This window comes from Canis lupus, chromosome 9 (genome assembly GCF_011100685.1).
Source record: "Canis lupus familiaris isolate Mischka breed German Shepherd chromosome 9, alternate assembly UU_Cfam_GSD_1.0, whole genome shotgun sequence".
Classification (NCBI taxonomy): domain Eukaryota; kingdom Metazoa; phylum Chordata; class Mammalia; order Carnivora; family Canidae; genus Canis; species Canis lupus.
The window spans coordinates 32,504,886-32,522,992 of record NC_049230.1 but is presented as its reverse complement, the minus strand read 5'-3'; the positions used below and the strand labels follow the sequence as shown (position 1 = coordinate 32,522,992).

Below are 18,107 nucleotides of genomic sequence, written 5' to 3'. Positions count from 1 at the left end.
CCCGTGCCAGGGAACTCACTTCCAGAAGGGGAAGCTGGTGCCGCTTCCAGACAGGGCAGTTCTCAAGGTTAAAGAGTTCTTCCTCATGCTGAGCCCAAAGGCCTTCCTGTGGCTTCTGCCCACACATTTTGTTTCTGGGCTCCCAGTCGCCCAGGCTGAGGCCACTGCTTCTTCCCCCTGATGCCATGCTTGAGCACGGTGTCTGGAGGAACAATGCAGGTTCCTCCTGCCCTCCTTATAAAGAGCTTCTCTCTCACCGCCAGTCAGACTGAGGTGGGACAGCTGGTGCCGCTCTTTCCATGCATACTGTTTGCATGTGGGCACACCAAGCTTATTCTTTAAGATTTTATTTATTTATTCATGAGAGACAGAGAGAGAGAGACAGAGAGACAGGCAGGGGGAGAAGCAGGCTCCATGCAGGGAGCTTGATGTGGGACTTGATCCCAGGACTCCAGGATCAGGCCCTGGGCCGAAGGCAGGCACTAAACCGCTGAGCCACCCAGGGATTCCCTCAAGCTTATTCTTTAACTTAACCCTACTCAGTGCATTTTTTACAAGATTTTATTTTTAAGTAATCTCTATACCCAGCATGGGGCTTGAACTTAAAATCCAGAGATCAAGAATCATATGCTCTACTTGACTGAGTCAGCCAAGCACCCTGGCCCTATGCATTTCTTTACTGATAAGTATGTAATCCCCAGAGGATAGTGCTGACACCTGGGGACTTGTTAGGAATGCCAAGTCTTTGCCCTACCCTTGATATACAGACCCAGACACACAGAGAGTGTAGCCCAGCAATCTGATTCTAGTGTTTGGGAGCCACAGCACCAGGTCACTACCTAGTACTGGCTGCACAGAATGACCTGAGTTTTTTTTTTTTTTTTTTTTTTTAACATTTTATTTATTTATTCATGAGAGGCAGAGACACAGGCAGAGAGAGAGGCAGGCTCCATGCAAGAAGCCCGATGCAGGACTGGATCCTGGGAATCTGGGATCAGGCCCTGTGCAAAGGCAGGTGCTCAACCGCTGAGCCACCCAGGCGTCCCTGACCTGAGTGCTTAAAAAAAAAAAAAATCCTGATGCTCAGTACCCCAGACCAATTAAATCAACAACCATAGAGTGATTTATTTAAAGCTCCTTAGGTAATTCAAGGGATGCCTGGGTGGCTCAGCGGTTGAGTGCCTGCCTTTGACTCAGGGCATGATCCTGTGGTCCAGAGATCGAGGCCCACATTGGGCTCTCTGCATGGAGCCTGCTTCTCCCTGCCAGTGTCTCTGCCTCTCTCTGGGTCTCTCATGAATAAATAAATAAATAAAATCTTTAAAAAAATAAAATTAAAAAAAGCTCCTCAGGTAATTCAAATTTGCAATCAAATTTGAGGACCGGCATACTGGGAAGTCTGGTAGGTGTTTCATACTAGCTCAATTAATCTTACCCAACAATGGCCACTTTACGGATGATGAAATGACATTTCAGAAAGGTTAAGTAACTCGCAAGATTACAGAGCTGGCAAGGTGTGAAGCCAGAAACAGGGCCCTGGGCTGCCTGACTCCAAAACCTCTGTTCTATGCTCTCTACCCCTGCTGCTCAAAGTGTGCACATCCACCTGCAGTATCAGTGTCACCTGGGGCCCTACTCCGGATCTACCAAATCTGAAACTGCAGTATTTTAACATGCCCTCCAGATGATTCTGATACACGCCAAGTTTAAGAAGCACAGTTCTACAACCTTACTACTCAAAATTTGTTCTACGTACCAGCAGTATTTGTATCATCTGGAGCTTGATAGAAACAAAGAATTTCAGGATCTACCCTAGATCTACTGGACTAGAATATCCATTTTAATAAACTCATCAGGGTACTTGAATGCACTATGAGGCTGGAGAAACACAACTCTAGAGCACTGGTTCTCAAACTTGCTATACATGGAATTATTTTTTCTTTTCTTTTTTTTTTTTTTTTAAGTAATCTCTACATCCAACATGGGGCTCAAACTTACGATCCTGAGATCAAGTTTTATACTCTTCCAACTAACCCAGCCAGGTGCCCCATATTGGAATTATTTCTTAAATTTGGGTCTCCTTCTCAAAGATTCTGATTTTATTGGTTTTGGATTTAGATTGTAAATCTGGGAATCCGATTGTAAAAGCTCCTCAGGTGATTCTAATATGCAGCAAAGTTTGAGAATTATTCGCCTTTTTGTCTTTTAGTGTAGCTGACTGAAGGGGACTATAACCAGAGAGGGGATGTGGGGAGAGAAGGCAAAGAGCTTCCCAGATCCAACAGGAAGAGGATGAAGCACAGCAGATGAAGCTTCTGCTCCATGATGAGTCCCTCCATGTTGAACAGTGTCCTCCCAGAACCTAGGAGGGAGTTGGGCTGGGCCAGATGACCCCCTTATCCATCTGCCCTCAGCTGCCAGGCTTATCTGCAGAGGTTGGGCTCCTGGTATCCACAAGATAATGCTTGGAGATTTACCTCCTGCAAAAATGCTGAGCTGGGCTATCTGGAGTTCTGGTCCAGCCAGTGCCCCTCCCACTTTGTACGCTTCAGTGTCTCCAGGGCTCAGCTCCAATTTGAAAGGAGATCATGGGTCTGGGGAATGCTGTGCCCAGAAGAACTGATCTGGTTATAACCATGCTGGGGGTTCAACCCTCCCCCTCTTCTCTCGAGGCACCTGGTAAGGAGTTGAGGTTGGAGGAAAGACAGGAGGAGGAGAATCTGGTTTGAAGAAGGCAGAAGGCAGGCAAAGTATAGGATGATGAAGATGATAGCTGCTTACTGAGTGCTTACTGTATGCAACTCTTCTGGGTGCTTTAAAAACATCATTTTACCTAATCCTCACAACTGTTATATGAAATCAGCATTATTACTTCCATTTCACTGATCAGGAAACTGAGGTGCAGAGATGTGAAGGTCTTTACTCAACATGACCCTCAGTAAGTAGTAGTACTTACTACCCAGGCAGCCAAACTCCCAAGTTGGTACCTAAACACTAAGCTACATATTGGGGTGGGGGAACAGGTGGGTTTTTTTTTTTTTAAGATTTTATTTATTCATGAGAGGTAGAGAGAGAGAGAGGCAGAGACATGGGCAGAGGGAGAAGCAGGCTCCATGCAGGGAGCCAGACATGGGACTCGATTCCAGGACTCCAGCCGGGATCATGCCCTGGGCCAAAGGCAGACTCTCAACCGCTGAGCCACCCAGGCATCCCGGGAACAGGTGTTAAGACCTAGAACCCCTCCGTAGATGGAATTTGTTAAGCATAGAAAACTCTACCTGCTTAAAAACATCTCCTTCATGATGTGTGATCCAACAGTGTGCCTGGAACTCACCTATTAGCATTCTTTATTTGGTTTTAAAAACAATCTCTTAGTATTTCCATTAAATGGAAAATTTGCTATTTAGAGAGAAGCACATGAACTCCTTTCCCCATTATCACAGCATAGATTAATTTGTTGGATTAGCTGGCTAGGCCAGCTGGAGGAAGATTTAGAAATTTCTGGAGATGGGTGGGGGCCTGGCGGGGGTTGAAGAGGGCTGTGTAAACCTACTGCCACCTGGTGGTCAACTCTCAGAATTGGCCATTGAAAGGCCAACACCATTCTCCCAGAAGGAAGTGAGCACCTGTTTGGCCAGAGCCCAAACAGACAGAAGGGAATTTACTCTGTTTGCATGGTTATATGTTTTGCAAATTTTGCAAAACAAAGATATTTTTGCACTTTTTTTTCTTAAAAAAGCCACTAAGATTACATAAGCTTTAGGCCCCACAAAACCAGAAGCTACCCTGTCATTTCTAGAGATTAAAGAGTCACAATTCTTTACCAGGTCAGGAGGATTGTTCCAGGGACTCTGGAGTGAGGGGCTGCAAAGCTCGGCACAAACTCAGCTGGCTACCTCCTTGCTGCTCAAAGTGTGCTCTGTGGACACACTGACCAACTGTCCTGGTTTGCCAGGTCGAAGAGTTCCTTGGATGTGCAAGTCTCGATGCTAAAATCAGGAACGTCCTGGGCAAACTTGGGCCAGTTACCCTACCTGCAGATTGGCAGCATTGGCATCAACTTGGAAAATTGTTAGAAATATAGGGCTTCGGTCCTCACCCCAGACCTCTTGAGTCAGAATCTGCCTTTTCCAAGATCTTGGGAGGTTCAGGTGCACATTTAGGGAGGAGTTGCTCTGGCTTCCACAAGAAAAGAGGGGCCCACATCAGCCTGAAATATCTGCCTTTCAGGGTCTCATCCTCTGCTGGGAAAGCTCCAGAGTGATTCCAATTGGCCTTTAATTCCAATAATAAAAGGCCAGATTGTTGCCTCCGGCCCAGCTGGCTTCTGTTTCCTTGGCTACAAAAGGAGCCACGGTGATACAGAGTGGGTAGAGGCATAAAGTGTTTCTCTTTCCTCTGCTTGAACTGGATTCTTGTTGGGGGCAAGATTGTTTGCTGAAGAAATGAATGGGCAGCTGTGTGAACATGCCCTGCAAATTAGTAGGTGTGATTTAATAAATTGTGATTTGTTAATGTGGAATGGTCAGAAAATACTATGATCATCACTCTTATTCCTTAAGCCTACACATGAGGCACTATTTGAAGCATTCTGAAGGTATTAACCCACTGACTCCTCACCACAAGGCTGTATGGTAGGTGCTACGATTATGCCCATTTTGCAGATAACAAAGCTGAGGCCCAAAGGTTTGTAAAATGGATCTGTCAGAGAGGCACAGAGGATAGCCAGAACTAGAAATGACCAGGTTCGTGGTGAGGTAGAGGATTTTTTCCATTCAACCACAGCTTTTGCCCACACACCCAGGGCATATCTGAGTAAGGCCTCCCGGAAGGAGGGCTGGGATGGTTCCATCCTCATTTGTCCTAACTTGGCTTTATTTATCCGTGTTGTTCATTAGAAAACTCTTTCTGAGGGACTCCTGGGTCACTCAGTGGTTGAGCATCTATCTGACTTCAGCTCAGGGCGTGACCCCGGGGGTCTGGGGATGGAGTTCCGCATGGGGCTCCCTGCAGGGAGCCTGCTTCTCCCTATGCCCATGTCTCTGCCTCTCTCTGTGTGTCTTTCATTAAGAAGTAAATAAAATCTTTGAAGAAACAAAACAAACTTTCTGAGAGTCATCTCTGGGCCAAGTGGCAGGCTGGGTGTGGGGAGGCAGAGATAAGAGACCTAGTTCCTCCCCTCAGAGAGGCCCAGTTAGAGACTCAGGTAAACAGAGTTGCAAGGCTACATTTTGAGAGGGATAAGCCAAGGGTGGGAGGGAGGTTGCAGTTGCAGAGTGTGTCCTGGGGGCTGAAGTGCCCTCCTAGCTGACTCTTGAAAGGAAGTGGAGGCTGGGCCTCTGAGGAGTATGCTGGGCCAGGAGAGGGAGCACACAACAGCCTGGAGGTGGGAGATGGCACTCCTGCCTCCTCCTTGGACATCTCCCTCCTTGTCTTTCATCCTCCTGGTCCTGGTACTTCGTATTGAATATATACTATTGTTTTCCTCCTCTTTTGAGGCAAGCAGCTAATTTCTCCTTGATCCTGGCTCTCTGCCAAAAGTGAGTAGCAGTATTGATGATTTCATCAATATGCTGGGATTTTCACTTACTAAGGCTGTTCAGCTATTGGGAATGCTTTTTCTCTTTTTGTCTGACACACTCCCAGGCACTATTTAAATAGGGGCACTATTCATAAAGATGTGGGCAGAGTGTAGGGAAGCCACAGAGGATGGCCTAGAGCCTCTAACTAGTGACAGAGGGGCACAGTTTGCTGAATCTAGGCCTGCGGGGGCAAGGGACGGAATGGGGACTGGAACCTGGTGAGGGAGTTCTGTGTGAAGAGGTGCCCTAGGAGAACCCTCATTTAAAAAAAAAAAAGATTAGTTATTTATTCATGAGACACACACACACACACACACACACACACAGAAGCAGAGACACAGGCAGAGGGAGAAGCAGGCTCCATGCAGGGAGCCCAACATGGGACTCCCGGGTCTCCAGGATTAGGCCCTGGACTGAAGGTGGTGCCAAACCACTGAGCCACCAGGGCTGCCCCCTAGGAGAACCCTCATGCACTGCTGATGGGAATGCAAGCTGGTGCAGACACTATGGAAAACAGCATGGAGGCTCCTCAAGGAGTTGAAAATAGAGCTACCCTAGGACCCAGCAATTGTACTACTAGGAATTTATCCAAAGGATACAAAAATGCTGATTCAAAGGGGCACATGCACCCCAGTGTTTATAGCAACACTATCAACAACAGCTGAATTATGGAGACAGCCCACATCTCCATCGACTGATGAATAAAGAAGATGTGGTAGGTATATACAATGGACTATTATTATTCAGCCATCAAAAAGAATGAAATCTTGCCATTTGCAACAATGCAGATGGAACTAGAGGGTATTACACTAAGCAAAGTAAGTCAAAGAAAGACAAATATCATGATTTCACTCGTGTGGAATTTAAGAAACAAAACAGATGAACACAGGGGATGGGAAGGAAAAACAAAATAAGATAAAAGCAGAGAGAGAGGCAACCATGAGACTCACCACAGAGAACAAACTGAAGGTTGCTGGGGGGGGGGAGGGGCGTGATGGGGGATGGTCGTGATGGAGGGCACTCGCTGGGATGAGCATGGGTTTCATATATGTAAGTGATGAAACATTGAATTTTACTCCTGAGACAAACCAACAAAAAGGCCTCCCCATGAGGGCTGTGACTCAATGTTCCTGGACTGTACATGGAGAGAACCAGGGGCATAGAGACTGGCTCTACTCCCCTCCTTCCTTCCATTCCCCTACCAAGACCTCCCACTGGTGGTACCAACTGGAGCCTGACTGGGAGCAGAGAGCCAGGGGATGAAGTCCAAAGAAGTCAGCCTCCCGAGGGACAGAGCTGGGTGAAGAGCACAAAGTGGGTGCAGATCTGGCTGGGCAGATGGAAGCTACTCAGTGTAAGTACTTATCAATGTTATGGGGCTCGAAAGGGGCCCTCCAAAATTCCTATGTGGAACTCCTAACCCCCAGTACCTCAAGATGTGACTGTGTTTGGAGATACTCTTGAAAGAGATATTGAAGTTAAAATGAGGCCATGGGGTTGGGCCCAGATCCAGTATGACTGCTGTCATAATAAAAGGACACAGACACATACAGAGGGAAGACCATGTGAGGACACAGGGAGCAGGTGACCGCCTGCAAGCCAAGGAGAGAGGCCTCAGAAGCATCCAGCCCTGGCAAGTTTGATTGGGGACTTTTAGCCTCCGGAACTGTGAGACCCAGTCTGTGGTACTTGTTATGGCTGCCCTAGCAGACTAGTATAATCCACACGCTATTCAGCCCATAATTTATCTATTATGAATTTGTTTCTCTGTCTCCCCCACTGGGCAATCAGCTTTTCCAGGACTCAGCACAGGGCCAGGTAGTTGCTTAAATGCTTGTGAGATAAATGGATCATTTAGCAAGAAAGCAAAACAATAAGGCAATTTATCAAATACCAAAATGCTACAGTCCCAGATGGCAATGGGGGGTGGGTTACAGGTCACAAGAGCAACAGTGATGCCATAACTGCCATTGGTTGTTACTTGATACTTGTTATTTACCAGCACTTGCTATGTGCCAGGTGCTACGATTAGGGCTTTACACGAATGGTGGCTTCAACTCTTGCAGCAAGCCACACAGATAGTTGACACTGTTTAGTGGGCACATCTCCAGGGGCTGAGCAGTGTAGTAAAAGGAATAAGGTTTTTTGAAGAGTTTACAAGTTCTCTTTCCTTCTGTGTAAGACTGCCAGGACTTTACCAATGGCATCAGGTAGTTGACTAACTAAATGGGACGATCCATATTCCTGGTGCAGTGCGTGGCATGAGTGTGTCAGCTCCTTGCAGCCTTGAGAGGTCCTGGTGAGAAGACAGAAGCCTCTAGTGTCACATTACCTGCCCCCAGCTGCCGGACAGCTTCTTCCTTTTCCTGAATGAATGCTCCACGGGGTGCACACTTCCTGTTGCAGGCTCAGAGGGTTCCCAATTCATCTTGCTCACACATCCCCAAGGTCCTCCTATCTACCCACCAGCATTCCCCTGGCTCAGTCACAGAGGCACTACTATATGCTGGAGGGGAAACTTTAAAGGCTCAAAAGAGGAAGGAATCTTTTTTTTTTTTAAAGTTTTATTTATTTATGAGAGAGAGAGAGAGAGAGAGAGAGAGGGACGCAGAGACACAGGCAGAGGGAGAAGCAGGCTCCATGCAGGGAGCCCGACGTGGGACTTGATCCTGGGACCCCAGGACCAACATCCCGGGCTGAAGGCAGGCGCTAAACTGCTGAGCCACCCAGGGATTCCAGGAAGGAACTTTCTAAGATCTAGAGGAAAACCTCCACCTTGCAATTCCTCCCCTACTGAGGGTTTGGGTTCTTGGCTCTCCTCCCTGATCTTGGGATAAACTCTTTGACTTCTTTACCAGTGGTAATGGCAGTGGCCTGGGGGGGCAGGCCGGAGTGGGAGAAGGGAAGTGTGTCTGTGGTCTGGGCTGGCAGCTAGCTCTGGCTTGGACAGAATTAGAAACTTGTAATGGGGCTGGGAAGACTATATTTAGCTGGGAGCATGTTTGCTCTCCCTGGAACAGAGTCTTCCAGACCTTCCTAGGACTGGGAGATTGGAATCTCTACACTTGGCCCAGCAGCCAGAACTGTGTTCTCTCTTCCCTGTGCCACAGGTCCCTGCGGCAACAGTGAAACCCACCTGAGTTTAGCCCTGGGCCTGAAATCACCCTGCCCCCTGCCCCAGGGGCCAGTTTTGTCTGACCTCGGTAGGTCTACCAATCTCCAACTTGAGGCATAGCTAAGGAGGGCTGTGGGTTCTGGGGAAGGCCCAGGCTGCACTGGAAGTCTGGCTCTGTCAGGTATCTGACAAGGAGCCTCACTCCCTCCCCCCACCATGGTCTTTCTCGTCTATAATAAGGCTAATAACAGCTACCGTCTGGGTAGGTGTGTGGACTCCAAGATCGCACACACGAGCAGTAACTGCTCCTCCAACATTACTTTCCTCCTCCCTACCAGCCTCCCATGGAGCCGAGGGCTCTGGGATGACTTGGTGCTCTTTCTCGCTGACAAAGAAGATAGTGGGCTCCCAGGAACTATTTTGTGTGTATGTGATTCAAAACATTTCATTGGATTAAAAAGTTCAAATATGGATAAAAAACTCTTTACAGGCCAAACTCTGAGGGAAATATATAGAAAAAAAAATTATCTTCCGGTCTTGTAGTCTCTCTGGAGATAATGCATGTCCACAGGTGTGTGTGCCTTGCACGTAGTTTCTTTTCTTTTTTTTCTTTTTCTTTTTTTTTTTTTGTTTTTTTGCACGTGGTTTCTATCTTCGTACGAGCACTTATAAAGGGGTCTTTCCTTTGAGCAGGTTAGGAGCCCGTGAGATGTGTCTCTGCAACTTCCTTTCCACTTAACTAGAAGTCCTGGGCACTCGCCTCAGGTAACACGCGGGTCTCTAACTTGTTGGTTGGAGGAGCCGCCAGGACGGCCGCGGGGCAGACTCTCGGCGCGACTTCCCGCGCGCTACGCGCTGCAGTGACGACCCCTCAGGATCCTCGTGGAATCGCGCCTGATTTCTCTGGGCTGCGCTCCTCCAAGGAGTGTTGTCGGACCACAAGGCGACGCCGAGGTTTTGGGGTCTGCGTCTCGCACTCTGTTGGGTTCTCTTTGGCTTCTGCAGCTCCGCGGAGGAGCGAGGCCGCGAGCCTTCCGCCGAGGGAACACCTGCGGGCCGCGGCGCCCCGACGCGCGCGGGGGCTCGAGGTGCTCCGAGGCCGCCACCCTCGGGGCGCGGGCACCGCTCCCAGTCGGGCCCCCGTCCCCGGCCTCGGCCCCCTCCGCGGAGTCTGCGGCCCCCAGCAAGACGAGGCGCCATCCGGGACCTAGCGCCGGGGCGACCGGTCGTCTCCGCCTTACGCGAGTCCGGGCCCGGCTGGCTCCCCCGACGCAGGCTGCGCCTCCCTTGCCGCCCATCGTCTTCCCTCCGCGCCCCGCCCCCCCCGATCGGTCGTCTATTGCTTCTGCCCGGCTCTGGCCCGCTCCCGCCCTTTTCGGCTCGGCTATCGAGTGCTCCGGTCTGAACCCGGCCGAGGGCCGCGGGCCGCGCCAGTTCGGCCCATCCTTTGCTTCTGCCTGGCCTGGCTCTCCGGCGGGGGCTGTGGAGAGAGCGCCGCGATCCTCGGCTCGGCCAGCGGCCTCTCGCCTGCCGCTGGCGCTTCCGCTTCCGGGAGCCCCAGGCCCTCCGCGTCCGAGGCGCCAGGCATGGCGAGGAGCCGGCTGGAGACCGTGGGGAGCATTTTCTCGCGGTGCGTGCTCGGAGCCCGGGGTGGGCTGAGGGTCCCTCCCCCGGGCGGGGGCTCCCGACCGCTCCCGCTCTCCCTGGGTGCGTCAGCGCGCGCGGCGGGGCCTTCTCCGGAATGCGGGGGTCTGAGCCGGGCGAGGCCTTTGGTGCGGTCTCCTGCCTCCGAATAGGTTGCGCTTGACGACGCCACTCCCCGACGGTGTCTCTCCGGTTCGCGACTGCACCCGGCCCCTTAGGCGAGTGCAGTTCGCTAGGAAGACGGAAGGAGGAAGAAGCAGATGGGCCGCGCTGGGCCGCCTGTGCATTTCCCTGGACGCGATGGGGATGGGGCTAAGGGGGTGGAACGCACGCGACAAAACAGAAGGACTTACCCTCTGAGCACTGCTCGGTTGGTTTGGAACATGGAACTATCAAGTGTGGGTGGGGAGCACGCGTGTCCCGGCCTCCTGCCCCTTCTGTCTTGCGGACTCCGTGGTCTGCTGGTGTCCCAGGCCGTGATTACGCAGGCTGCTCTCACCGACCCACCCTCGTTATTTTTCCTTCCATAAGGACTCGGGACCTGATTCGGGCTGGAGTGTTGAAGGAGAAGCCCCTTTGGTTTGATGTATATGATGCCTTCCCTCCGCTAAGAGAGCCGGTCTTCCGGAGGCCCCGCTTGCGATATGGCAAAGCGAAAGCTGCTATCCAGGACATTTTGTACCCCGAGGATCGGATCAGAGCGTGAGTGCAAAGCCCACACGGTGGGCAGAAGGCAGCAACACTTTGGAAGGAAACGCCGAGCGAGCGGTCTGATAACTTTAACCCGAGTCCAGCCAGGGCTTGCCCTATGGAGAAGGTCTTGTGTATCTACCCAGTCAGGGAGTCAGTGCCCCGTGCATATGTGAGAGAAACTAGTTCTGGGAAGTAGAATCTGGAGCCCAGCAGTGGACTGATTATTGTAAGTACAGCTTTCCTTTGCTGTGCGTCTATTAGCATTATGGTAAGCCCTTAAAAAACGTTCTCTAACTTAGGTCTTACTCTAACCCTGCAACATAGGTATCTTGTGTCCATTTTATTCATGTGGACTATGAGGCTCCACGAGGTCAGCTCACTGGGAATCGGGGGCAGAGCTCTTTCCCTGAATTTCTTATTTTTAAAGATTTTTATTTATTCATGAGAGACACAGAAAGAGGCAGAGACACAGGCAGAGGGAGAAGCAGGCTGTCTGCGGGGAGCTGATGCAGGACTCTATCTCAGGACCTTGGGATCAAGACCTGGAGACCAAAGGCAGACACTCCACCACTGAGCCATTCAGGTGGCACTCTTTCCTTGAAATATTGATGTCAGTTTTTGGTACATAGAATTTATGTGATTCTTTCTTTCTTTTTTTAATATTAAGATCAGGGGTGCCTGGGTGGCCCAGCAGTTGAGCATCTGCCTTTGACTCAGGGAGCGATCCCAGGGTCTGGGATCAGGTCCCACATCGGGCTCCCTGTGGGGACCCTGCTTCTCCCTCTGCCTGTATGTCTGCCTCTCTTTGTGTGTCTCATGAATAAATAAGTAAAATCTTAAAAAAAAAAATAAAAAAAATCAGAAGTTGTACAAGGTAATACATATTCCTTATTCTTTTTTAAAGATTTATTAAGATTTATTTTTTAGAGCACTTGCACAAAGGGAGAAGGAGACTCCCAGGCACCCTAGATTTATTTATTTTATAGAGAGAGCACGCACACGAGAGTAGAGGCGAGGGGGTGGGGGAGGGAGGGAGAAGGAGAGAGAGAGAGAGAGAGAGAGAAGTAGATTTCATGCTGAGCTCAGAGCCCCAAGCAGCGCTCGATCCCTTGACCCTGAGACCATGATCTGAGCCAAAACCAAGAGTTAGATACTCAACTACCGTACCCTCCCTTATTCTTATCTCTATTTCCGGATGTAAGAAAACAATTTTTGAAGTCATTATATTCTTTTTTTTTTTCCTTTGAAGTCATTATATTCTTATTTGAGGTCTAAGCCCCTTTCATTTGAGGACTCTCCTCCCCTGGCCTCCAATACTTCTTGAGGTGGGAGGACAAGTATGTTCTTAACTCTACTTCTAAATTTTCAGGGTAATATCTGAGATCTTTGGGGGCGTTAAATACTTTGTCACTGCTTTTCTGGGTGGGCTCATTGCATGCACTTAGGATTTATTTATTTTTATTTTATTTTATTTTTTTAAAGATTTTATTTATTCATGAGAGACAGAGAGAGAGGCAGAGACAAGCAGTCTCCATGCAGGGAGCCTGATGTGGGACCTGATCCTGCGACTCCAGGATCACGCCCTGGGCCGAAGGCAGGCACTAAACTGCAGAGCCACCCAGGGATCCCTGGGTGTCTTAGTCTTTTGAGCATTGGAATCTTGATTTCAGCTCAGGTCATGATCTCAGGGTCCTGGGACTGAGCCCTGCGTTGGGCACCATGCAGAGTCTGCTTGGAGTCTCTCCCTTTCCTTCTGCCACTTTCCTGGCTAATGTGTGCATTCTCTTGCATGCTCACTTGCTCTCTCCCTCTCTCTCTCAAAGTTAAAAAAAAAAATCTTTTGTGTCTACATGGATAGTAGGAATTGGGTGATAGGTCATTGGAGAATGTGGAATATTTTACTACTCCCTTTTTTATTAGTATTAATGCCAAGATGATAATACTTTGAATTTAAATAAATTTTTGAACCTTTATTTTTGTGGCTTTTTTTTTAGTGTTTTTGTTATTTTAAAGAACTTACAACAACAAAATAAACTCCAGACATATCAAAACCTAAAGGTAAAAAATGAAATCATAAAAGTACTAGAAGAAACCATGAAAGAATTTTAAAAATAATCTGAATGATAAAGACCTTTATAAGTACAACATAAAACCCCAAAGCCATAAATGAAAATATTAAAATTTTCTGCTCCCAGAAAGTACCACAAGCAGAATCAAAAGTCATCCAACATATTGGGGGAGAAAATTTGCAACAGGTATGACAAAGGGCTCATTTCCTATTTATAGTGGTTTAAAGTTTGCTTATAAATCGAGAAAAAAACCACAAACCACCAAATGGAAGGCAAAGAACGTGGACAGAGCCCAGAAAAGGAGATTCAGTTTGCTTTAAATTTTTTTTTAAAGATTTTATTTATTTATTCATGATAGAGAAGCAGAGACATAGGCTGAGGGAGAAGCAGGCTCCTTGCAGGCTCCTTGCAGGGAGCCTGATGTGGGACTCTGTCCCTGAACTGGGATGATGCCTTGAGCCAAAGGTCGACACTCAACTGCTGAGCCACCCAGGTGTCCCTTCAGTTTGCTTTTAAACATGAAAAGAGGGGATCCCTGGGTGGCGCAGTGGTTTGGCGCCTGCCTTTGGCTCAGGGCGCGATCCTGGAGACCCGGGATCGAATCCCACGTCCGGCTCCCGGTGCATGGAGCCTGCTTCTCCCTCTGCCTGTCTCTGCCTCTCTCTCTCTCTCTGTGTGACTATCATAAATAAATTTAAAAAAAAAATTAAAAAAAATAATAAATAAACATGAAAAGATGTCCAGTGTTTTTCATAAGAAAAGGCAAAAGTACAATGAGTTCTCATTTTTCACCTGTCAAACTGACAAAGATCAAAAAGTTGGAAAATAGAGTTTGGCTAGGTTATGGAGAAATAGACACTCTTCCTACATTATTGGTGTGAGCATAAACTGCTACAGCCACTTTGGAAAGCATTTGGCAGTCTTATAAGGCCATGTTACAAATGCACATACTTTGAGCTAATAATACTGTTTTTATGAATTTATTCCAGGTTCATTTGCATAGTACCCTAAGAAATATTGATAAAGGTAATCATTGCAGTACTGTCTAAAGGAGCAAAAAATTGAAAACAATCTAGTTCACTGATTTGAAATGATCTCTAAGAACTATTATGTAGAAGAAGCAAGATGTGGGACGCCTGGGTGGCTCAGCGGTTGAGTGTCTGCCTTCAGCCCAGGGTGTGATCCTGGAGACCCAGGATCGAGTCCCATATCAGGCCCCCTCCATGGAGCCTGCTTCTCTCTCTGTTTATGTCTCTGCCTCTCTCTCTCTCTCTCTCTCTGTGTGTGTCTTACATGAATAAATAAATAAAATCTTTAAGAAAAAAAAAAAAAGAAGCAAGATGTGTAGTAGTGTTTCCTGTTAAACTGTGTCTCTGGGTTCAGGGAATGATAAATGCATATGTGGTTGTATGTTAGAACATTCTTGGATGGTTACACAAGAAACTAGTTAGTGCTGCTTCCTGGGAAGGGACTGGGGGTTTGGGGACAGGTGAGCAGGACTGTTAACTTTTCATTGGATACCTTTTTGTAATATTTGGTGTATTTACTGTGTGCATGCACTACTTATTACAAAAAAAAAAAAAAAAAAGTGCCTGGCCTAGTAATTTTTTTTTTCTCAGTTCTTGGCCATGATCTATAAATGGAGATTTACACTGTGTTGTTTATATTTTCTAGGAAATTTTATTCAGCCTATGGATCTGGTCAGAAAGCTTTTGATCTGTTCAATCCAAACTTCAAGTCTACCTGTCAACAGTAAGTCATTTTACAAGTCCTGGGTTAGTTTTTTTGTTTTTAAGGAATTTAGTTAGCATTTTGAGGAATTTTGTTGAATTCCACTGGAGGAAAAAGCCCCTGGCTCCTGTAGGAAGACCTGTTGAGGGAATGCTTGATACTGTGTAACAGTGTATCTTGAGGACTCTAGATATACAGACCTCAGATGTGACTGCTTGGAATTCCAGGTTTGTGGAGAAATACATTGAGCTCCAGAAACTCGGAGAAACAGATGAAGAGAAGTTATTTGTGGAAACAGGGAAGGCTTTATTGGCAGAAGGTGTCATTTTGAGACGAGTAGGAGAAGCAAGGACTGTGAGTATTTTTTAAGTAAGATTTTTATTAGGATTAGTTGTCAGTTTGTTAGAAGTTAAAGGAAGGCTTGGTTTTCCTTCTACAACCTTGGCTTATGTCCGTGAACACCAGGTCAAATACTGGTATTAAATATACTGAAGTTAAAAAACTAGATACATGTATACACACACACACACACACACATACTGAAATGTTGTGATAGTAACTGCTACTTGGAACAAGTGAGTTGTCATTAGGGCTTTTGAAATTATGATTCTGTAGGGATTTTTATCATGTGTATTGCTTGTTACAATAGAATTTGACCTGGGATATTAATGTTAAGTTTGATTCCATGATAGAATGTGCTTAGTCATACAGCTTCTGCCAGTCAGTGGAGCGAAAATGACAATGTCCATGTGATATATTTATGTCCTTTTAAGCACAAGGAAGGTAGTCACGTTTCCTGGAAATCTGAACCCAAGGATGCCGAACCCCAAACAGTATTGGAAAAAAGGCAGCCTCTGCAAGAAGTTCCACAGGACCAGAATTCGGAGGCTTCTGAAGAACAGTCGAAAGGTCTCTCACCTCCCTGAAGAACTTGTATACCGTGTATACTGACATCCAAACTGTGTTCACTAGATGAATGTTGAACTGTTTTTAACAGTTGAACTGTGTAAATGTTTCACAGTCTCTTAGGCATTATGTTTGTCTTCTTTTAGTTCCTATTTCTAGGTTGTCATAAATCTCAGTTTCACAGTTTAAATGAACTTTTATGTTGGGACGGTATTAAATAAAGAATTCCCTGACTGCTTATAAAGTAAATTTACTTTAAAAGTGTAAATAACATGAAGAAACCTTTATAAGCATTGTTTGAGTGGGACTCATTCTGAGTAGGTTTGCTTGGATTTTTGTAGTTAACATGTGGGTTAGCTATATTTGGTTCTCAGGTATCTTTCTTTTTTCTGGCTCCTTCAGGCTTTTACTTGTGCATTTGGTGTGTCCCCTGGGCCACCTGTTTCTGTCTACCCATAATCTTTACATTTTGCTATAGAGCTGTTGATCTTCAGCTTAAGAGGCCCAGCTGACCTGTGCTTTGTGGTAAGAGTTAGAACCTATCATTGATGATAGACCAAGGTCAAAACCATAGCTTTAATCTCATAGACTTAAGAGTTATGGAGACAATTAGCATATGCCCAAACATAGTCTGCTCAGTAAAGATTTGAATGAATAAATGATTACATTCAGCTGAAGACTGAATTCAGAGAACATGTATAGATAACTGGATTGCCGAGAGGGGGGCCAGCTCAGTTAGACACTGCTCTCCACCACCATCCACTTGTCTCCGTGGTGTAGAGATGTACTTACAAGACCGTACGAACTGTTCTCCTTTCTTCATTTTCATATCTTCTACTGAATAAATGAAATATTCTTCTGAGCCTTTGTTTTTGTGATCAGGCCAGTGGTTTTCAGCTACTGGTAATAAGCTGCTTCAGAAATTCTTATTTTAAAACTCACATAACTTTTCTGTTGTTTATGTAGAGTCTCTTTTATCTCCTGGTAGACCAGGGGCAGAGCCCCCATCTCAGCATGTGCACGGCCTGGCACACAGTGCTCTGCAAATGAAAGGTGAATAGTACATGAGGCAAGAGCAATTCTCAGCCACGCTGTATCTCCCTGCCACCTCTGTCACTATTCTGCAATTCCTCTTGTTTGTGGAATGCTTTACTTTTAGATGGGAAAATAAAGTTCATCCATTCAACAGCCATAGCCAGTGAGTGCCAAGCCTTGGAAGGAGGACTTAAGCAGGTGGAAGAGACAATTTTGTTCTCAGGGGAACAATTGTGGAGGGAGGGTCTCTTGTTACTTTTCTAAACCTTATGTTTCTGGGGCTTCGAAGGTAGTTTCTTTGCCATAATGATGAAGACATTTTTAGAAAGTTGTTTGATGTATATATTTTTAAAATTTTTATTTGAGAGAGAGAGAGAGAGCATGAGCAGGGGCACAGAGGGAGAGGGAGAGGGAACCTGAAGCAGGCTCTACGTGGAGTGTGGAGTCCAATCCTGGGTTCAGTTTCACCACCAGTTTGAATGGTGATCTTGATCTTCCAAGATCATGACCCAAGCTAAAACCTAAGAGTCAGATGCTTAACCCACCATGCCACTCAGGTGCCCCTGATGCATCATTATTTTAAAAAACTATACATGCAGATGGTTCAGAATTTAGGTAAAAGGGTGGTTTCCTTTCCAAAATCCATCTCCAGCCACCTGTTTCTCTCCCCTAAGGCATCACTATCCCCATTTCCTTCCCAGGAGTATTTTGGGATATGCATTAGAACACTGTGCTTGCTGTCCTTTACCTCGTTTTTCCACTTAACATGTCAGATCCTTTGTGTGGTTGCATAGTGATTTAATCAGTGCCCAAGTGACAAAAGTGGCTCTGTGTTTACTTGTGCTGCAGACAAGGCCAGTGCTGTGTGGCTCCATCCTTCTCAGTGGTATACTACTGGAAGAGCTTGTCTTTAATGTCCAATTGTCCTCCATAGAGACTACGCAGCTCTACTCCCACCAGCAGAATACGGAGATGCCTGTATCTCTGGAACCCACCAGTACCTTTCCATCATGTTCTTTTTTTTTTAAGATTTTATTTATTTATTCATGAGAGACAGAGAGAGGCAGAGACACAGGTAGAGAGAGAAGCGAGCTCCGTGCAGGCAGCCTGATATGGGACTTGATCCCGGGACTCCAGGATCATGCCCTGAGCTGAAGGTGGCGCTAAACCGCCGAGCCACCCAGGGATCCCCATGTTGGGTTTTTTTAAAAAGATTTTATTTATTTGAGAGAGAAAGCATGAACAGAGTGGGGGAGGGGCGGAGAGAAAGAAGCATTTCACACTGAGTGTGAAATGAAGCCCGAGGTAGGGCTCAATCCCAGGACCCAGAGA

At 46.9% G+C, this 18,107-nt stretch overlaps 1 protein-coding gene across 1 annotated transcript; it reads left to right on the top strand.

The window, feature by feature from the left end:
- The first annotated feature begins 10,169 nt into the window (after window positions 1-10,169).
- On the top strand, window positions 10,170-16,602 carry MRPS23 (mitochondrial ribosomal protein S23). The gene is made up of 5 exons (XM_038547845.1): window positions 10,170-10,327; window positions 10,873-11,043; window positions 14,778-14,855; window positions 15,062-15,188; window positions 15,608-16,602. Exons 1-5 carry the CDS (start codon window positions 10,284-10,286, stop codon window positions 15,758-15,760), a joined length of 573 nt encoding a protein of 190 aa, XP_038403773.1. The 5' UTR covers window positions 10,170-10,283; the 3' UTR covers window positions 15,761-16,602.
- Window positions 16,603-18,107: the final 1,505 nt, after the last annotated feature.

Excerpts from the sequence above, each read along its gene's own strand:
- MRPS23 (XM_038547845.1), top strand. The coding sequence starts at position 10,284 with ATGGCGAGGAGCCGGCTGGAGACCGTGGGGAGCATTTTCTCGCG. Across the intron at positions 11,044-14,777 it reads CCCGAGGATCGGATCAGAGC|GAAATTTTATTCAGCCTATG; the intron begins GTGAGTGCAAAG and ends TATATTTTCTAG. Across the intron at positions 14,856-15,061 it reads TTCAAGTCTACCTGTCAACA|GTTTGTGGAGAAATACATTG; the intron begins GTAAGTCATTTT and ends TTGGAATTCCAG.